Source organism: Typopeltis vanoorti, chromosome 20, assembly GCF_054136105.1.
Source record: "Typopeltis vanoorti isolate ZY-2024b chromosome 20, IOZ_Tvanoo_1.0, whole genome shotgun sequence".
NCBI lineage: Eukaryota > Metazoa > Arthropoda > Arachnida > Uropygi > Thelyphonidae > Typopeltis > Typopeltis vanoorti.
In genome coordinates this window covers 101,270,700-101,291,635 of record NC_143568.1, presented here as the reverse complement: position 1 = coordinate 101,291,635, position 20,936 = coordinate 101,270,700, and the positions used below count along the sequence as shown (strand labels likewise).

General features: G+C 37.9%; 1 protein-coding gene across 1 annotated transcript in view; it reads left to right on the top strand.

Moving 5' to 3' along the window:
- Positions 1-20,936, top strand: part of LOC150095720 (uncharacterized) — a 245,880-nt gene that overhangs the window by 162,310 nt on the left and 62,634 nt on the right. The window contains exon 9 of the mRNA XM_090409701.1: positions 19,725-19,874. Within this exon, the coding sequence (XP_090265827.1) occupies positions 19,725-19,874 (150 nt within the window). The remainder of the gene's footprint in view (positions 1-19,724; positions 19,875-20,936) is intronic.

Below are 20,936 nucleotides of genomic sequence, written 5' to 3'. Positions count from 1 at the left end.
TACAGCCCTACAAGAATTGGAAAAACAACAAAAAAATAGTAATCACCAAAGCTGATAAGGGAAGCACCACTGTGGTACTCAATCAAAAAGACTACAAAGGTAAGCTAAATTCTTTAGTACTAGACCGTACTACTTACCTCCCCATTGAATATAATCCGACCAACTCTCAGATTAGAACTATCTACAGACTCCTTAAGAAAGTCACTTCTTGGCCTGTGGAAGTCACCAACAAACTTAAACCTTATAACTCTAGACCCCCCCCCCCCCGATTATATGGACTCCCAAAAATACATAAACAAAATGTGCCATTGCGTCCCATAGTGGATGGCATTGATTCCCCCACATATAAATTAGCCAAACATTTAGCCAAAACGCTCGCACACTACACTGGCAACACACCATCACACATAAAAAACTCAGCCCACTTTAAAGCCAGTATAGAAAACCTCACACTCCAACACACTGACATAATGGTCAGTTTTGGCGTCTCCTCCCTATTCACTAATGTCCCACTCAAAGAAACCCTTGAGCTCATCCAAGCCAAGTTTCCTCCCGATATCTCAGCACTATTTCAGTTCACAATGAACTCAGGCTATTTCGTTTGGCAAGGAAAGTTCTACAAACAGATAGAGGGGACAGCCATGGGTTCACCACTTTCCCCACCCTTGGCCAATTTCTTTATGGAGACATTTGAAGAGAAAGCCTTAAACTCCACCCCACAAAAACCCACTATTTGGCTTCGTTATGTGCATGATGTGTTTGCTATTTGGCCACATGGCTCAGACACACTCCACTCCTTCCTAGCACACTTAAACAACCAACACCCCAGAGTCCAGTTCACCTTAGAAAAAGAGGAAAACAACACCCTCCCCTTCCTAGACACTTTAATCACCCGCCAGCTTGATGGATCTTTGGTTTTCTCTGTTTACAGAAAACCCACCCACACTGGCAGATACATTCACCAGCAATCCCCGCCCCCTCACAACAATATGGGGTGATAAAAACACTATATAACAGGGCAAAATTAATCTGCTCAGATGACAAGGCCCTGACTATTGAACTAAACCACATCCTCAACACTTTCTTAGCCAATGACTATAACCCCAAAAAAATCCAAAAAATACTAAAACCTGTAAACCACAACCCCCCTCCACAATAAAGATTACACAAAGTCTATCACCATCCCCTACATCCAGGGCACCTCTGAGAAAATAACCAATATCCTCAAAAAATATGACCTTACTTCCTGTTACAGACCATATAAAAAGTTGGCATCCCTTATCTGCTCCACCAAAGACCAACCACTTCCCCTAGACCTGCCTGGTGTATACCAGGTCCCTTGCAGCTGCAAATTGTCCTACTTTGGCCAAACAGGCAGAACAACAAATATCAGGATTTCAGAACACCAAGACTACATCCGGTTTCACCAGTACAGCCGCTCTGGGCTGGCAGACCATGCCTTAGATACCCACCATAAAATTCGTTGGAAGAAAACAAAAATAATTCATCACAGCAAGTTTAAATACGAAAGATTATTCAAAGAATCTTCAGCAGCTCTAAAAAAACGTTCCTATCCTCAACAAGTTTGGGTGCATGAAACTGCCCCAAATTTGGGAGACTTTCATTATGAGAACTTCAGCCCAACTGCCAAGACTACCAAATTAGCCCACAAGAGGGCACCATTAGGAACAATATTAGTTTCTTACTTTCTTCCTCATTTGCTTTGTGTTAGTTCCTGAGTGCACATACCATATCTTTATGTTCCTGAAGATGGCAATGTGACATTGCCGAAATATAGAAGTTATTCATTAAAGTTACCTTTAATTAATATACTTTATATGCGTTGTTAATTCCATAAACTAATTACCAGTTATAATCAAAACACATTTTATTTACAGTAAAACAATAATACATTAATTAAAAGATAGGGAGGTTGCTCTCTCTACCTATTAATTAGACCTTTAGCATAATAAAACAAAACTTTCCTTTTCAATACTAAATAACGTTACAGTACAATTACTCATTTACTTCTCTGCTTATTAAATCAAATTATTGATACTCTAGTTTGCTCACAAAGAGGTTAGCTAGCTATGCCAAGTTGTCTCACAAATTATACATTAATTAATAACAAATCAAAGGACTCTCTTATAGACACTGCAAATTCCTAGTACCTTATATCTTAACAGTTCATCTAAATTAATTCCCTTATATTACATAAAAGAAACACAGGAAAAAAATTGGCATGCCCTAGGAGACAGAGCATATGAACTCTCATATGCTCTGTCTCCCAGGGCACGCACTCATCCAGGGATTTTTCACTAGAGTCCTAGACTTTTCTTCTGTCTCGGTCTTAAATTTCTTTCTGCAGCATCTTGCTTCACCTGTGCCTCATCAAGGATTGTTGGCAGGGCTTTGGATGAGGGGTCCAGCATGTGAAAGTTATGCAGTCTCGTTCAGAAGGCAGTGCATTCTCCTCCAGGTGCTGAAGTCTGCTTCTCGATTATTAGCTTCCGGTAATCTTCCACAGTGAAATCCAAGATAGAAAGACCGATCCAGCCTCAGGTGGATCAGCCTCCCTTTCTCCCTGACATTTGGTGTGCCCTAGCCGTATAGTCGTGTCCACTTTTTTTCCGACTGCTGATATCGATGTTCTCATCAGTCCCATTTTATTTCACGTTCTCTGGGACCTTGCACGAAGGGTTGAAATCCTGGAAGAATTCAGTGCGACTCCTTGATCTTCTGTTTAGGCTGACTTGTTCTTTCTTCTACTAGTGTACTACACAAATTCGATTAGTTGGACACCGGAACTTCGTGCAATCTGCGCCAACCCCTTTTAAGAATGAACTTGACAGTTGGCATATACAGAACACGTAAACAAAGCACTTAGTTAAAACAAAGATATATAGTTTCTAGTGACACAGCATTTTTCTTTGTTACTAACTCTCACCATTGCTTGTTTACTACATTTTTGGGCAGGTTATATTTTCCTTAGAATTATGTACATTCTTTTATACAAGTTTATTTTTACAACACAAACTTTTTAGATGTGACCTCTGTAAAAATCGATGTAAAGTGTTCATAAAATATTAAGCTACATCGAATTTTACAATGCGGTTATGTAGAGTGATACACAGGATGAAAATGTGAGCTGCGCTGAATGCAGAAATGTCTGGCGAGTTGTTCAGGTGATAACAGAAAGAAAGGAGTGTGAGAATCTTGAGATAGGAATGCTTGACTAAGAGAGAAGCAAAGTCCTGTATGATGATTCTATCATAAGAGGTGCGATTGGTGAAAGAGTGACAAAATCATGCTTCCCTGATGCAAAAATTAGCCATGTTAGACTATTAGAGTGCAAAAGGGTAAAGTGAAAGAGTTGATTGTTTTCGCTGGAATGAATGATTTGAAAGTAAAAAAGTATGGTATGAGGGAGGACATGAAATAGTTACAGAAGATAGCAAAAGATAACAGTGAGAGTATTATGATAGTGAGGCTATTGCCATGGCATGACAGAATGAAGCTGAGAAGGAGGCCATAACAGTGAATGAGTCGATGTGTGGGTTATGCAAGAGGAATGATTTGGAATTTGTGGTTGTGAGGAGCAAGTTTGATGGAGAGAAGGATTTATACAAGAAGGATGGTTTGCATCTGAATGGATTTGGTGTTCAGAGTTCAGAAAAAGTGTTGTTATTATTATTATTTGTCACCTCCAGGTAGTCCAAAGACTCAGGGAGGTCATCTACTCTACAACTCTGCTTCCACCAACTGACCGCAACTACACCAACGCCATCTACCGCCAATCACCACCACTAGTATTTCCACAGACAATCACAAACATCCATGCAAACGGTGGGATTTGAACCCACAGCCTCTTGACCGGAAGGTGGACACGCTAACCACTCGGCAAGCCAGGCTGACCAAGTGGTGTTGTTGAAGGAAGTGAAAATGCATGTGCAAAATTAGGGAAACTAGAGCTTTTTTTTGTGGTGGAGGGGGGGGGGGGTAGCTGTTGAGTGGATACACAGATACCAGTGAGGCAACTGAGGTGTAATAAGGTACATAAAATGCCTAAATTAGTACCTGCTAACAAACCAGAGTGGAATAGTTAGTATAAAGGTAGGTGTCGCATGATGGTAGGTCCGATGGTAGGTGTCGCACTGATATGATCGTCAGCTTGTCAAGAGCTCCTGAAAAGATCAGTAGTATTTTATGTTATCATTGGCAATTTTACTACAATTTTACGTAGTATTGTTTGCTTTTCGTTTCTTAGTGTGTCTGTGCGATTTTTATGTGTTTTCTGTGTTATTTTAATTATTATTTTTAAGATAAGATAGCGTCCATATGGCACTGATTAAAAAAAAATGGCGGCCAGCTCGCCATGTTTGTTTAAGAGTTTTGATATAAAAGAGTTTATGCAATGTGCTGTCTGTGAGATGTATGCTTTGTGAAGAGCGGTTGGAGTCTGGTTAGATGGTGATAGTGGAGTTAATATGCACAGAAAGTGTAAGGAGAATGAGGATCTAAAGCGTGTTTCAGGTGGAATAGAGTGATATCGTTAAAGAAAGTCAGAATATAGAAAATAGTGATGTGATAAGGAATTGCGAGGTAGTTCCAGATAGGTGTGAGAGTGTCATTGAAAGTGTAAATGAAGGTAGAAATACAGAACGGAATGATTTAAATGATAATGAAAATGGTGAGATAGATGCAAGTAGTGAAATCGCACGGTTGAGTGGAGCGATACACAGAGCAAAGCTGCAACTGGAATGTATGGAAAAATGTGTACTGAATGTACCGACTAATAAACGGCGAAAGTCTGATACGAAAAATAAGAGAATGTTCGTAAATGTAAATAAAATGAAGGAGTGAGTACGGAGATTCGTTATTAAGAGGTGTGATAGTTGAGAGAAATCGTACCAACCGGGTGCGAACATAAAGGACATCAGTGAATCTATTCGAGTGCAAAAACAGAGGGTGAAAGAAATGATAGTCGTGGCAGGAACAAATGATTTGAAAGAAGACAAAATGGAAATGATAGAGGATGTGAGGGAATTACTTGAGGTAGCAAAAGAGAAGAGTGAGAGAGTTAGGATGGTGAGTATTTTGCCGTGGTATGACAGTGAAGTGTTTAGAAGGAGGGCCATAATTGCCAATGACTTTATGCGTGGGTTATGCATGGAGAGTGGTGTGGAATTTGTGGATGTGTGGAGTGAGTTCGATGGGCAAAAGGATTTATATAAGATGGATGGGTTATATTTGAATGGATTTGGTGTACAGAGAGTTGTACTTGAAAAAGTGTTGATGAATGAAGTGGAAGTGGATGTACAGACTCAGGGAAACTAGATTTATTAAGGGGGGGGGGGTAGATATGCAGACTTTAGGGAGGCAGTTGAGTGTATGAATGAGTATAATATGCCTGAGCGAGTACGAAGGACAACAAATCAGAATGGGATAGTTAGTATAAGGCATCAAAGTAGGGATGGGACTAACGGGCTTCTGCAATTCATGTACACTAATGCCAGGAGTATTAGGAACAAGGAGGAGGAGTTTTTGGCCTTGGTTGGCACTTCCAGGCCACAGGTTGTTGGTATTAGTGAAACATGGCTGACAGAAGATGATAAAGCTAGTGGGTATAGCGTGTTCAGGAGTGACAGGGAGAATAAAAAGGGGGGAGGAGTGTTATTGATGATAGCTGATGAGTTGCAGCCAAGGAGTATAGAAGTTGAACTGCAGGATAGAGAAAAGAGCACATTTGAGGCTATTTGGTGTGAGATAGAGTCTAGTAGAACAAAATATACAATTGGGTGCTGCTATAGACCAGATGATGGAATAGATGGTGTGGATAGTATGCATAGGCAAATAGAAGAAATGAGTAGAAGGAGGGTAATTATTATGGGTGATTTCAATTATGGTAACATTGACTGGAAGGAGGAGAGGGCACATGGGAGGAAGGAATTGGATTTTATGCAGTTATTAAGGGACAACTATCTGCAACAGCATGTAGTGGAAAATACTAGGGGGCAGAGAGTGCTTGACCTAGTAATTGCATCTGAGAATGTGGCTGTAATGAACAAGACCATGCTGCCACCAGTTGGTGAGAGTGATCATAAGGTCATGACTTGGGAAGTGGCTAAAGGAGTGCAATTTACAATCAAGACAGGGTACATGTGGAATTACCAGGCTGGTAAGTATGACAAGCTTAGGAGTGTGCTTGGCTCAGTGGCATGCCATGTAAAACTGCAAGGGCTGGATGTTGATAGTGCTGGGAGGTAGTTAAGAAGTGTTTGCAGGAGGCAATGGTTTACTGTATACCAAGAGTCCGAATAATAAATCAAGTAGGGGTTAAATGGATGAATAACACTCTTAAGCTTGAGCTGCAAAAAAAGAAACAATTGTGGAGGGAATTTAAGGAGAAAGGTGACCAGCAGGTGCAGGAACAGTATAAAGCTCAGGCCAGGAAGGTAACAAGGGTGGTAAGAAAAGCACAAGCGGATTATGAAAGAAAATTGGCCATGCAGGCTAAAGAGAATCCCAAACAGTTTTTTCAATATGTTGCAAGTAAAAGGAAAAATGTTCATGGCAGAATGATTTTAAAAAATGCTGAGGGTAGGGAGGTAACCGAATCAGTCGATATAGTGGAATTACTGAGCGAGCACTTTGCAAGAGTATATCATCCAGGTGGTGACATTGCAGGAATGGAAGAACCAACAGCTTATACGGGAATTGTGATGAATGAAGTAGAGGTAAATAGTCTATTACAGAACCTCAATGTCAATACATCTGTGGGATTGGATGGTATACCAGCTCGTGTCGTACGTGAAGCAGTTAAAGAATTGTCAGTGCCCTTGACCATTTTGTTTAATTTGAGCCTCGGGTCTGGATCAGTCCCAAGGGGGTGGAAAGAGGGGAAAATAGTTCCGCTGCATAAAGGTGGTTCCCAGGCTGCTGTTGAAAATTACCAGCCAATCAGCATAACTGGAATCGTTATCAAGGCCTTGGAGAAAATAGTCAAGAGGAAAATACAAGATTGGATAGATGAAAATAGGATACTGTATCAGGGAAAGCATGGTTTTGTGAAGGGTAGGTCATGCCTCAGTAACTTGCTCACGTATTATAACACAGTGATGGCTGAACTGGATAAGGGTAATGGGTTTACAGTGATTCTACTGGACCTTGCTAAGACCTTTGACAGGATACCACATGGAATTCTAATCAGTAAATTCTTTTAATGTGGCAAAATGTAAGGTTATGCATTTTGGGGTGAAAAGATTGGCGGCAGTTTACTGCATTGGTGGAACCGTGCTCCAGGAAATTGATGGGGCACGAGATTTAGGAGTGTTGGTGGATAAGGAATTAAAATTTAGGGGACACATTGCAAAAGTGGCCAAATCAGCTCATCAAATCACTTGGTTGCTGAAGAATACGTTGACAAGCAGAGACAAGCAGGTTATTGTTCCTCTGTATCGAGCCTTGATAAGACCCCATCTCGACTACTGTACTCAGATTTGGTCACCTAGGTTTCTTCTTGATGGGGAGGAGGTGGAGAGGATCCAGAGGCGAGTGACCAAGATGATAGCAGGTCTGTGGAATGAACCTTATGAGAACAGGTTGAGGATTTGTGGGTTGCAAAAATTGGTTGATAGGCAGAGGAGGGGAGATATGATTGAGACATTCACATTACTGAAGGGTTTCTATAAAATTAATTCGGAAGATATTTTTGAGAACAGGGCTGGTTGTGGGAGGACTAGGGGACATCCATGGAAACTGGGCAAAAGTATGGTTAGTAAAGGTGTTAGAGCCGGGTTCTTTACTTTTAGAGTACTGAATGAGTGGAATGCGCTCCATGAGTCTGTGGTGGATGCTGTGACAGTGAATGAGTTTAAGGCGAGGTATGATAGATACTGTATGAATGTCGAATAGTTGTGATGAATATGATTTGGGGTCCCCCTCGATGAGTCTAATGACTCCCTGGAGTTGCCCGTAGTAATAGTAAAATGCAGCATATGGGGATGGATATAGGGTTGGTGAGATGGATAGGAGGGTGGTTGATGGAGAGATATCAGAGAGTGGTTTATTCAGGAGTAGAGTCCACAAGACGGCCTGTGACTAGTGGTGTACGACAAAGATCTGTTCTTGGGCCACTCCTGCTTAATTTGTTCATTAATGATATAGGAAAGGATCTGAGAGGAACAGTTCATTTGTTTGCAGATGGTGCAAAGTTGGGTAGAGCAATAGTGAATGCAGATGATGTCAAAATTTTGCACGATGATTTGGATAGATTGGAGGTCTGGGCTAAGGAGAATGGATGTCAATTTAATGTGGCAAAATGTAAGGTTATACATTTTGGGGTGAAAAGATTAGCAGCAGTTTACTACATTGGTGGAACTGTACTCCAGGAAATTGATGAGGCACAAGATTTAGGAGTGTTGGTAGATAAGGATTGAAGTTTAGGGGGCACGTTGCAAAAGTGGCCAAATCAGCTCATCAAATTACTTGGTTGCTGAAGAATATGTTGACAAGCAGAGACAAGCATGTTCCTCTGTATCAAGCCTTGATAAGACCCCATCTCAACTACTGTGCCCAGATTTGGTCACCTAGGTTTCTTCTTGATGGGGAGGATGTTGAGAGGATCCAGAAGCGAGTGACCAAGATGATAGCAGGTCTGTGGAATGAACCTTATGAGAACAGGTTGAAGATTTGTGGGTTGCAAAAATTGGTTGATAGGCAGAGGAGGGGAGATATGATTGAGACATTCAAATTACTGAAGGGTTTCTATAAAATTAATTCAAAAGATATTTTTGAGAACAGGGCTGGTTGTGGAAGGACTAGGGGACATCCATGGAAGCTGGGCAAAAGTGTGGTTAGTAAGGGTGTTAGAGCTTGGTTCTTTACTTTTAGAGTGGTGTATGAGTGGAATGGGCTGCCAGAGTCTGTGGTGGATGCTGTGACAGTGAATGAGTTTAAGGCGAGGTATGATAGATACTGTATGAATTTCGAATAGTTGTGATGAACATGATTTGGGGCCTCCCTCGATGAGTCTAAGGACTCCCTGGAGTTGCCTGTAATAATAATAATAAAGCGTCAGGACAGCAGTGGGCATAAGGGGGCTTTTTGCATTTTATGCACACTAATGCCAGGAGCATTCAGAACAGGGGGGAAGAATTTTTGGCATTAGTTAGTTCATCCTGGACAAAGGTTACTGGTATTAGTAAGACATGGCTGACAGAAGATGATATAGTATAGTTAGTGTGACAGAATGTGAAGAGTGTAGTGTGTTCAGAGAGGATAGAGAGAAAAGAATGGAAAGGTTATTATTGATGATAGCCAATGAACTGCAACCAAAGAGAGTTGAATTTCAACTGCAGGCCAATGAAAATAATACATTTCAGTCCATTTGGTGTGAGCTAGTGACTAGCAGAACAAAATATACAGTTGGATGCTTCTCTAGACCACGGGATGTAAAGGATGATGGGGATAATATACATTGGCAAATAAGCTCAATAAGTGCAGGACAGGTCATTATTATGGGGGACTTCAACTATGGGAACATAGATTGGAAGGAGGAAAGGACATATGGGAGAAAGGAAATGGAATTTATGCAGTTGCTAAGGTATAATCACCTGAGGCAGCATGTGATGGAATGTACTAAGGGTTTGAGAGTGTGCTAAATCTAGTAACTGCATCAGAGAATTTGTCTATAATTAATATGGCCACATTGCCACTAGCTGGTTAGAGTGATCATATGGTATTGATTGACCTGGGAAATGGCTCAACGTGTGGAATTTTCAATTTAGACAGGGTATATGTCGAATTACTGGGCTGGTAAGTATGACAGGCTTAGGAGATTGCTTGGATTGGTGCCATGGCATGTAAAACTGCAAGGGCTGGATGTTGATAGTGCATGGGAAGTGCTAAAGGAGTGTTTGAGGGGAGGTAATGGCAAACTGCATACCTAGAATCAGGAGAATAAATCAAGTGGGAGTTAAATGGATGAATAACACCATTAAGCTGGAGATGCAAAAAAAAAAAAAAGAAACAATTGTGGAGGTAATTTTAGGAGAAAGGTGACCTGCAGGCACACGAACAGTATAAGGCACAGGCCAGAAGGGAATCCATCCTACAGCATAGAAGCAAGCCAATATCAGTCGATTCCCCCCAAAAAAGTGGTGTATCTACAGTGAAACTATCAACTATTGCTCTGATGCTTTTATTAAAGTAATGAAGGTCATCAATGATGAACTTCTTCAACACTTGGAGAACTACCAACTAATCAGTGATCACCTATGTGAATTTTGCCAATCAAGATCCACAGGATCTCCTCACCTACATCACAAAGGTGGTGATTAGGCTCTAGCTTCAAATTATAAGCCAATCTATATATCTGGAGTTGTGGTGAAGGTACTGGAGAGATTGGTGAGAAGTAGGATACAGAAATGGGCTGATAACAGCAGTATTCCCAGTAGTTATCAGCATTGGCACACCCAGGGAGGGGGCCCTTCCCCCCCTCCCCCTCCCCCCCCCCCCAAAAAAAAAGAAAAAGGAGAAAAAAAAACACTAGAAAAATTTCCAAAAATATTTTCCTAATTAAAATTATTATTTTTTTTAAAATTTATGTTGTGTCTTCTATTTCTATGCTACTTATGAATTAGTGATGAAATAAGGTGGGAATCCTGGCCGCTGTGAACGCAAAGCGAACGAAGTAGTGCTCGGGTGCTACTTTGTTCCTGCAGATGCTCAGTTATAGCTCGTATGCAATGCATAGTGTGTATTCTCAAATTGTCTACTCAACTCTCTCCCCCCCACCCCCCCAAGATTAAATTTTGAGTGCTCGGCCCCCTCCCAGATTAAATCCTGAGTGCACCACTGGTTATCAGCATGGGTTTATTAAAGGGAGATCATGTTTCACTAACTTATTTAGATACTATAACAAGGTGTCAAATGTCTTGGACAAGGGAGATGCATATACAGTGGTGTACTTGGATTTTGCAAAAGCGTTTGATAGACTGCCACACGACAACAGACTTCTGAGTTGGATCATTGACTGGCTGTCAGATGGGTATCAGAATGTTGGATATGGGGACACAGTATCCCAAAAGAGGAAGGTCACTAGTGGTGTACTGCAGGGATCAGTTTTGGGGCCATTGTTGTTCAATTTGTATGTTAATGATATTGGAATGGGTTTAACTAGTGATATGCATCTGTTTGCAAATGATGCAAAACTGGGGGGAGTAATGCAGAGTCAAGCAGATGTTATGACCTTACAAGAGGACTTGAATAGATTGCATGAATGGGCAGGTAAGTGGAACTGTCAGTTCAATGTTGCAAAGTGTGAGGTTTTTAAGATTTGGTAAGCGATGGGATTCGAAGTATACACTTTTTGGGGAAACTTTAAAAGAAGTAGAAGGGATGAGAGATCCAGGAGTGATGGCGGACAAGGACCTGAAATTCAGGGGTTATTACATTGCACAAGTTGTGAAGACGTCACATTGGATAATGGCAATGATGTGGAGGGTCCTGACATGCAGAAATAGAGAGGTTATGATGCCATTGTATAAGGCCTTGATCAGGTCTCATATGAATTATTGTGCATAGATTTGGGTTTTCACAGTGACAAGGATATGTTGGAAAGGGTCCGAAGAAGATTCATAAAGGTGGTCAGTCTTTGGAGTATGAGAACAGATTGAAAGAATATAAGTTGCAAAGCCTCGTGAATTGAAGGAATAGGGGGGGGGGAGATATGATTGAGACGTATAAGCTAGTAAGGGGTTGTTATCAGGTTAACATTTTTCATAGAATGGGAGGGGGGGTGGGTAGAACAAGAGGCCATCACTGGAAACTGTATAAGGAGGAGCAGGAATGCCTTACCTGAGTGTGTGTTGTGAATGTAGATACATTGAATCAGTTTAAAGCATGGTTGGATGAGCATTGTGTGCAATAGTGTGTACCTCACACAATGAGTCTCTGACTCCATGAAGGTCAGATGTTAATAATAATAACTTTGGTCTTCACCATAGCCAACAACACATGGCATTTATTTGTTACAGACCTTATAACCTCTTGTATGCAAGAAGGATATAAAAAATTTACCAGTGCCATTTCTGATCAGTTAATTGTGAAAATGCTTGTAGAAAATGCAAGCAGCTGAAACCATAAACCTTTCTATCAAAGAGAGCAAATCGGTGAAAGACAGATCATTAGTCAACCTACACGATGGATTCTTTCACTTATATATATACCAAGGCTTTTAAAGTTACCAGCTCAAATGCAAGAACAGCCTGCAAGGGTTAGATAGATTTGTGAGTTGTATAGAGTTAATATTTGTTCAGAGGTAAAGTAACATTTACAACATAAGAGAAAATCCATGTTTTTGGATGATGATGAGGCAATAATATCACATGTTCATCCCAAGAAAGATTGGATGTTAGCATTATCCAAAGAAAAGAAATCTCATCTTGGCCAGAGATTTGGATTTTGTCAAAAGTAAGACTGAAAGAAAAGGGTTATTTTCTGTGAGAAATCAGGAAGATTGAAATTAACAAGGTTATCAGAATCCCATTAAGGGAAGGGTTTGAATATTGGGATTTTTGTAGAAGTATTCTTGAATGTTTGATATGTATAGTACCCGGTTTGTGAAATGAAAAAGAGTAATGCAGCCATCAGCAAAATCATGGACTGTATTTGCAATCAGCTGAAGAAGGTCATTGATATTTCTTGTTTAGATAGGATTAAAATAAGAATATAATTTCTGGTATGTTATAATTTCCTTGATAGTTATTCCTCTTCACTTCATTGGGAGTATAGGACCTCAACTATCTGAGTCTGTTTTGTGCCTCTTCATCTTCAACTTTGTAACTAAGTGGAAAAAATAAGAACAAAAACCTTTCTATATTCATAGTTGCTTGATAACTTATTAATGTAAGTTACTATGTTAAGTTATTAAATTGAATAAAATCTATAGTAAAAGCTTTGTTATATGGATGATAACTATTGTCTTTGGACAAACATTCTTAACATTTTTTTCAGTTAAGAAATTCTCACTAAAGCAAACATCAAATATAACAAGTAAATTATAATGGACAAGAAATTATATTCTTATTTTAATCATATACCCAAGCATAAGCAAACAAACTTTGCATGTGAAGTATACTTGCAACTAGGCTATTCATATGTAGGGCTGTTGACTTTACATCAATTACCTTAGTATCTTATATTGCTGTGCTTTATGGTAATTATCACCCTGACTAGCTTGAACTTTATTGAATTCTCATTAGAAGCTAGATGCCAGGAAGATAATGAGGTTAAATCAATGTAGAATTTGTACATTTTCCATATTCAAGTAGTAAAATGGTGTACTGCATATTTTTAAAATACTCTGGATCAAGAGAGTTCTAGAAAGTTTTTTTTTCATTTGGTTATCAAGTAAATTGTAATAGACAAGAAATCGCATTCTTCTTTAAATCATATATCGAAGTGTAAGCAAACAAAGTTTGTGTGTGAAGTAATTATCTTCACTATACAAAGTCAAATAAACATTAGAGTGGAATCTGCAAGAAAAGAGGAAGACCAAAGATGAACTGGAGGATAGGAGCAGAAGAAGGGCTCAGAAAGATTGGAAAGATTTATGAGAAGACCTTAGCCAAAGAGATCAAGGGTAATCCCAAAGAGTTCTTTCGCTATGTGGCAAGTAAATAGAAGAATGACTTCGGAAGGATAACTTTAGTGGGTGCTGATGGTATTGATGTGACAAAATCAGATGTAATAGTAGAGTTACTGAGTGATCACTTTTCAAAAGTCTATCACCCAAGTGAGGATATCTCTGTACCTGTAGCAATAACTAATGGGAGAATTGAAGCTAAGAAATCAGAGGTATTTAATATATTGCAAAATTTAAATGCAAACACTGCTGTAGGCTTAGATGGAATATCAGCTCGGGTGTTGCGTGAATGTGCAAATGAATTGTCAACCCCTCTTACTTGGATATTTAATTTAAGTTTGAACTCTGGTATGGTCCCTATGGAGTGGAAGTTAGGCAAAGTGGTTCCTTTGCATAAGGGTGGCTCTAAAACTGCGGTAGTTAATTACAGACCAATCACTATCTCAGGAGTAGTGGTAAAAGTATTGGAAAAGTTGGTTAAAGACAAAATTCAAGAATGGGTGGATCAGGATATGATACTCTATAGAGGCCAACATGGTTTTGTTAAAGGTAGATCCTGCCTTAGCAATCTATTAACTTTTCATAATAGAATGACATCTGAGTTGGACAAAGGAACTGGCTACACAGTGGTACTTCTGGATTTTGCTAAGACTTTTGACAGGATACCCCATGGAACACTGTTACGCAAATTGGAGCAGATGGGAATGGATACTAAATTGGTGATATGGATAGGAGAATGGCTCAGGGAGCGATACCAGAAGGTGGTGTATGGAGAAGCAGAGTTCAGGATGAGACAGGTGACCAGTGGTGTGCCTCAGGGCTCTGTGCTTGGGCCATTGTTGTTTAATTTGTATATAAATGAAATAGGAAATGGCTTACAGGGAGATATTCAGTTGTTTGCTGATGATGCAAAATTGGGTAGCGCAATAAAAAATCAAGCTGATGTTGAAAGTTTGCAGAATGGGCAAAAGGTGATGAATGTCAGTTCAATGTGGAAAAGTGTAAAGTCATGCATTTTGGGATTAAAAGATTACCAACTGTGTACTACATTGATGGAACAGTACTCCAAGAGATTGATGAGGCTAGGGACTTAGGGGTGTTGGTAGATAGGGACAGTGATGCACCCAGAGGGGGGGGGCAAGGGGGCTGGGCACCCCCCAAAGAAAAGGAAAAAACACTAGAAAAATTTCCAAAAATCTTTTCCTAATTAAAATTCATTTTTTTATTTATGTTGTGTGCTACTTATGAATTAGCGATCACTGCATATGCTCAGTTATAGTTCGTATGCGATGTGTAGCGTGCATTCGCAAAACGTCTACTCAATCCCCCCCCCAAGGTTAAATCCTGAGCGCTCGGCCCCCTCCAAGATTAAATCCTGAGTGCGCCACAGATGTTAGTATGTTGAAGAACACACTAACATCCAGAGATAAAGAGGTTATTATTCCCCTTTATAAGACATTGATACTTCCACATTTTGATTACTGTGCTCAAGTCTGGTCACCTGGATTCCTTGGAGATGAGGAGGTTGTGGAGAGGGTTCAGAGGAGAGTGACTAAGTTGGTGAGTGATGTAAAAAATGCTCTTTACATTGATAGATTGAGAGCTTGTGGATTGCAGAGGTTGGTTGATAGGCGGAGAAGAGGGGATATGATAGAAACATTTAAATTGCTAAATGGTTTTTATAAGATTGATGCAGGGGTAATATTTCAGCTGTGTGATAGTGATGGAAGAACAAGAGGTCATCCCTGGAAATTAAAGAAAAGTATGGTTAACAAAGGTGTGAGAACTAGATTTTTTGCTTGGTGGGTGGTGAATGAGTGGAATGCATTGCGTGACTCAGTTGCGAGTTCTTTGTCTGTAAATGAATTCAAGAAGAGGTATGATAGTTATTGTTTTGATAGTTTGGGTCTCCCGCGATAAGTCTCCTGACTTGATGGAGATACCTGTAATAATAATAAACATATATCATCTGCAAACTCCAGATCATGTAGCTGTCCTATCAAATTCCACTGTATTCCTTTTGTGTTTTTCACAGCATTTCTTATAATCTAAAACATTTTTGTTGGGGAGAGAATACAGCTCTGTCTAACTCCTGTTTTAATTTCACATTTTTCTGAAAGTTCTCCATTGTTGTATGATTTGTATTTTATTATTATTATAATCCAGGCTTCCATGGAGTCAAAAGACTCATTGTGGGATGCCCCCTCCTAGAAAACACAGTCTATCATACAACTCCTTTAACTCATTTTTTTGAACTATGTTGATAATGTAACATTATCAACATACGAACCATATTATGGCATACGAACTACATCGTATGCCATAATAGGACATTAATTTCAATATTGCTTCTCTGTTAATGCTATCAAAAGCTTTTTCAAAATTGACAAAGTTAATATAAAGATTTGACTGCCATTTCTGTTGACTGTTCTATTATTATTATTTTGAGTGTTGCTATTTGATCTATACATGACCTGTGTGCTCTAAATCCACTTATGCTTCTCTTAGCATTTGATCTGTTTTTTTTTTTTTTTTTTTTTTTTTTATTCTTGTTAGTATTTTACTTGTGTTTAATAATCATATTCCTCTCCAATTGGTATTTTGATCAGTAACCCAATATTCTATTCATCTGGCCACATCCATATTTGGTTAAGAATTGGGTAGAGAATATTCACCATTAACTCTATAACTGCTTTTAATGGTTCATTTGGTATACCAACTGCTTTTCCATTTTTTACTTTAGTGTGTTTTTGTATTTCACCTTTTTTTTTTTTTTTTTTTTGTTGATAAGCTTATACGTTGGTAACACGACTATTAAATTATTTCAGGAAATTACTATGTATACTAAATATTAATTAAAAGAAAACTTTAAGCTATGTGGATGATGTGTTCACTATTTGCCCACATGGCTCAGATACACTCCCCATCTTAACACACCTAAACAACCAACACCCCAGAATCCAGTTCACCTTAGAAAAGGAAAAACAAACACAGTCTTCCTTTCCTAGACACTCTGATTACATGCCAGCCTGATGGATCCTTGGCTTTCTCTGTTTACAGAAAACCAACCCATACAAGTAGATACATTCACCAGCAATCCCACCACTACCCCCTCCCAACAATATGGGATTATAAAAACTCTATATAACAGGGCAAAATGAATCTGTTCAGATGACAATGCTCTAACACTGAACTAAACCACATCCTTAACACATTCTTAGCCAATGGCTACAATCTCCAAAAACGAGTTAATTCCCCCCCCCCCCCCCAATTACAAAGATTACACTAAATCTATCACCATTCCTTACATCCGGGGCACCTATGAAAAGTTATCCAAAATCCTAAAGAAATATGACCTGATGACCTGTTACAAACCACATATAAGAAATTGGCATCCTTTATCCACTCCACCAAAGACCAGCCACTTCTCCTAGACTTACCTGGAGTATACAAAGGCCCTTGCAGCTGTGAACTGTCCTACTATGACCAAACAGGCAGGACAGCTAATATCAGGATATCTGAACACAAAGACTAGTTTCACCAATATAGCCATTCTGGACTTGTTGACCATGCTCTGGATACATGCCACAGAATACGATGGAAGAAAGCCACGTTACTACACTACAGCAAATTTAAATACGAACGATTGTTCATGGAATAAGCCTCAGCTCTAAAAAAACTCCCAAACCTCAACAAATTTGGGTGCATGAGACTGTCCCATACGCTTATACGTGGTAACAACGCAAGAATATCAGCCCAACAGTCAAGACAACCCAATTTAGCCCACCAGGGGGCACCTTTAGGACTCTAGGAACAACGTTAGTTACTCTCTTCAGCCTCATTTGCTTGTTGTTAGTGCCTGTGTGCACTTATCATAGTTTTATGTTCCTATGAAGATGGCAATGTAACATTGCCGAAATATAGGAAGTATTGATTTAAAGTTTTCTTTTAATTAATATTTAGTATAGGTTGTAATTTTCTAAAATAATTTAATAGTCGCTTTTTTTTTTTTTTAATTTCTTTGGTGTCTATTTTTAATATTTTTTCTTTTCTTTCTGATATCTGAATTTCTTTTTCGGGTTTTTCTCTGTTTGTTATCTCTTTGAAGTATTCTACCCATCTTTGTATTTTCTTTTTATTGCTGTTTATTTTATTTCCTTGTTTAGCTTTAATAATATCTCTTCTTTTCTTGCCTATCATTGTTCTCATAGTATTATATAATGTTTTAGTATCACTTCTATTAGCTGCAATAGAAGTGATACTAAAACATTATAGTATCACTTCTATTAGCTGCAATTTCTGCCTCATTTAGTACATTTTCAATAAAGTGTTACCTTTTCTTGCATTTTTCATAATCTTTCTTTATGTATTTCTTTATATTTCTCTTGTAAGCTGATGCTATTCTTATCTTGTAATATTTTTTTTTCTCTATTTCTTTTCTTTCTTCAATTTTGAGTTTTGTGTGTGAAAATATCCATCCTCTGTCTTTTCTTCTATGCACTGCAGCTTCATGATATGTTTTTAATACTTGTCAACATTTCTTCATGTTCATTCTGTCTGGTCTGAGTAAGACCTTTGTATTTATTTTTAAATCTCTATTGCATATTTTCTTTAAGTTTCCATTTTTTTAAAGTTCTTTTATGTTATACATGTTTTTGCCCATTACTTTATGCTCATCAATCTTATTTTAATTTCTCCTATTACAAAAAAAAAAATGGTCTGTATAAGCATCTGACTCTCTCATTGATCTTGCATTCAAAAGAGATCCTCTTCATTTTCTTTGTATCATTATATGATCAATTTGGGTATAAGTTTTTCTATCTGGTGCTATTTATGTTGCTTTATACTTTTATGCTTCAAGATGGATCCTCCTATTACTAATTCATTCGCCATGCAGAAATCCAGTAATATCTCTCCATTCTCATTTATATTTCCTATATCTTCTTTTCCCATTATCATTTATCTATCTGTGTGATCAATTCCTATTTTAGCAGTTAGATTAGATTCCTCATTACTATAATTATATCTCTAGGATTTGTTATTTGTCATGTTTTTTGTAATATATTATATCATAAAATTCCTAATTTTCTTTTTCACCTGCATTGTTAGTTAGTATATATATACATTTATATTTGTCACTTTCTAGAATCTTTAGTTCAATCTTGCTTTATATGTATCTTTCTGTAATTGTTTCCATTCTATCATTGCAGCTCTTGCTTTACTGGACATCATTCTTGCTACTCCTTTTGTGTGTTCACCATCCTCATCTTTGTTTCCAGATTATATTATTGCCTCTTCTGAACTTAATTGGATCAATCTCTGTCAATTCAATCTTGTCTTGCTTATTCCCAATGTTTCAATTTTGTAGTCTTTCATTTCTTTGGCTATTTACTGCTTTTGATGTTTCATACATGGTCCTCACATTCCAACGTCCAATTTACTTTTTTTTTAGCTTAAAATAATTTTTCTCTCTTTTGGTTTTTGTGTGTTGGCCAAATTTTTTGTTGCATTCTCCAATCCCTTAGTTTCTCCATAAGAGCTTTCGCTAGGGGATGTTATTTTCAACAGTTTGTCTTCATTTATGATTACTTTTTTCTTGTCAGATTTTTCTTGGTCATGGTTTCTATAGTAAAGTTTTTTTATTTTTTATTTTATTTTTTTTAAGGGGATGGATTGCTAGCTCTTTGCTCAGCCCTCACCTCTTTACCCAAATTTGGGGCCAGCATAATGTGACATAGCTGCATCATGGCTGGATTAATTTCCTTGATAACTAAACAATAACAACAACAAAAAAAAAACTTTCTGTATCATGATAACAAACTAATTAGAACTTTTCAGTAGTTTATTATAAAGTTCCACAGGTATAGTGCTATGCTGGAAGAAATTCCCAAAGAAACTATTCACTAAAACATGAGTTTTAGCATCTGTGGTCCCTCTGAGTTTGCTCTAGTAAAAGTCAACTGTGCTTTGTTCTCTCTTAATAATTAAGTATATTGTATGATGATGCATAAACATTACCTATGTATTTAGTATGTGGATGTTTAATTGTTCTATTGCTCTTTTATATTTATCTTAGGCAAGCAGCTTGAATATCATTCAGCAAGAATGGTTTAAAGTAGCAAGCCACAAAAGTTCTGACCCACATGTGGTTGATGATTACTTAGATGCCTTTGAAGAGTTCTCCAAAAGCTTGTTATACCGCATCGTCAATATGTCTGATAACAACGTGAGTCTGCTTGTTTATGAGTATTTTAGGTTTAGTGAATAAAGCAGAGGGAGATGTATTGTATGCTGTTTGATTTAAAAGAAAAAAAAAAGTTTATTTGGAAATCTCTTTCCCCTTGTAAAATAATTTTTATGTGAAAATTCTTTTACTAAGTAAAAAAGTTCCAATGGCCAAAAAAGAAAATAAAAGATATTTTTGGAAATGAAAGAAAATATATTATAGTTGACCCTTGAACAACATGGGGGCCCTGACCCCCACTTGCACAGTCGAAAATCTGCGTATAACTTTTGACTCCCCAAAAACTCAACTACTAACAGCCTACTGTTGAACTTACTGATAACATAAAGAGTCAATTAACACGTATTTTGTATGTTATATATATTATTTACTGTATTCTTACAATAAAATAAGCTAGAGAAAAGAAAATGTTATGAAGAAAATCATAAGGAAGAGAAAATACATTTACAGTACTGTATACAGACGACATAGAGTAAGTTTACGTTGTCTATATACAAGATGAATCGTCTGTCTTTCAGTACCTACATGAATATTGTCTTATACTGTTAAACACTGTTACACATATCACTTACACTAGACATCAAAAATGAAAAGATAATAAGGGTCACAATTAGGGCAATACTGCAAATAAGGTATATTTAGCTGATTCATGCACTGATAATGAAGCAGCAGCAATATGATTGCTTTATGGTAGCCTAGCCTATACACTAATTAATGAATCATTATAAAATTTTTATTTATACTAATTAATTACATGTAACTAATTAAGTTAATTTTATGCATTTATGATTTAATACTGCATCTTTACATTTGTTTACATTTCTCTTGGCTGCGAATGGCACCAGGTACAGTCTGTAAATGTTTGTGTGCATAACTTTTTATGATAGATTTGTGTAATGGTAGTAAATGATAATATAGACTAGTATCTACATATATTTTATGTATTCATGACATACCTATTTTTTTTTTATATATTTCTAAGCTATGTAGTTTGTTCTGAGAGTTTTTTTCAAATTGTCAAAATTCTCCAAAAATAATTTCCAA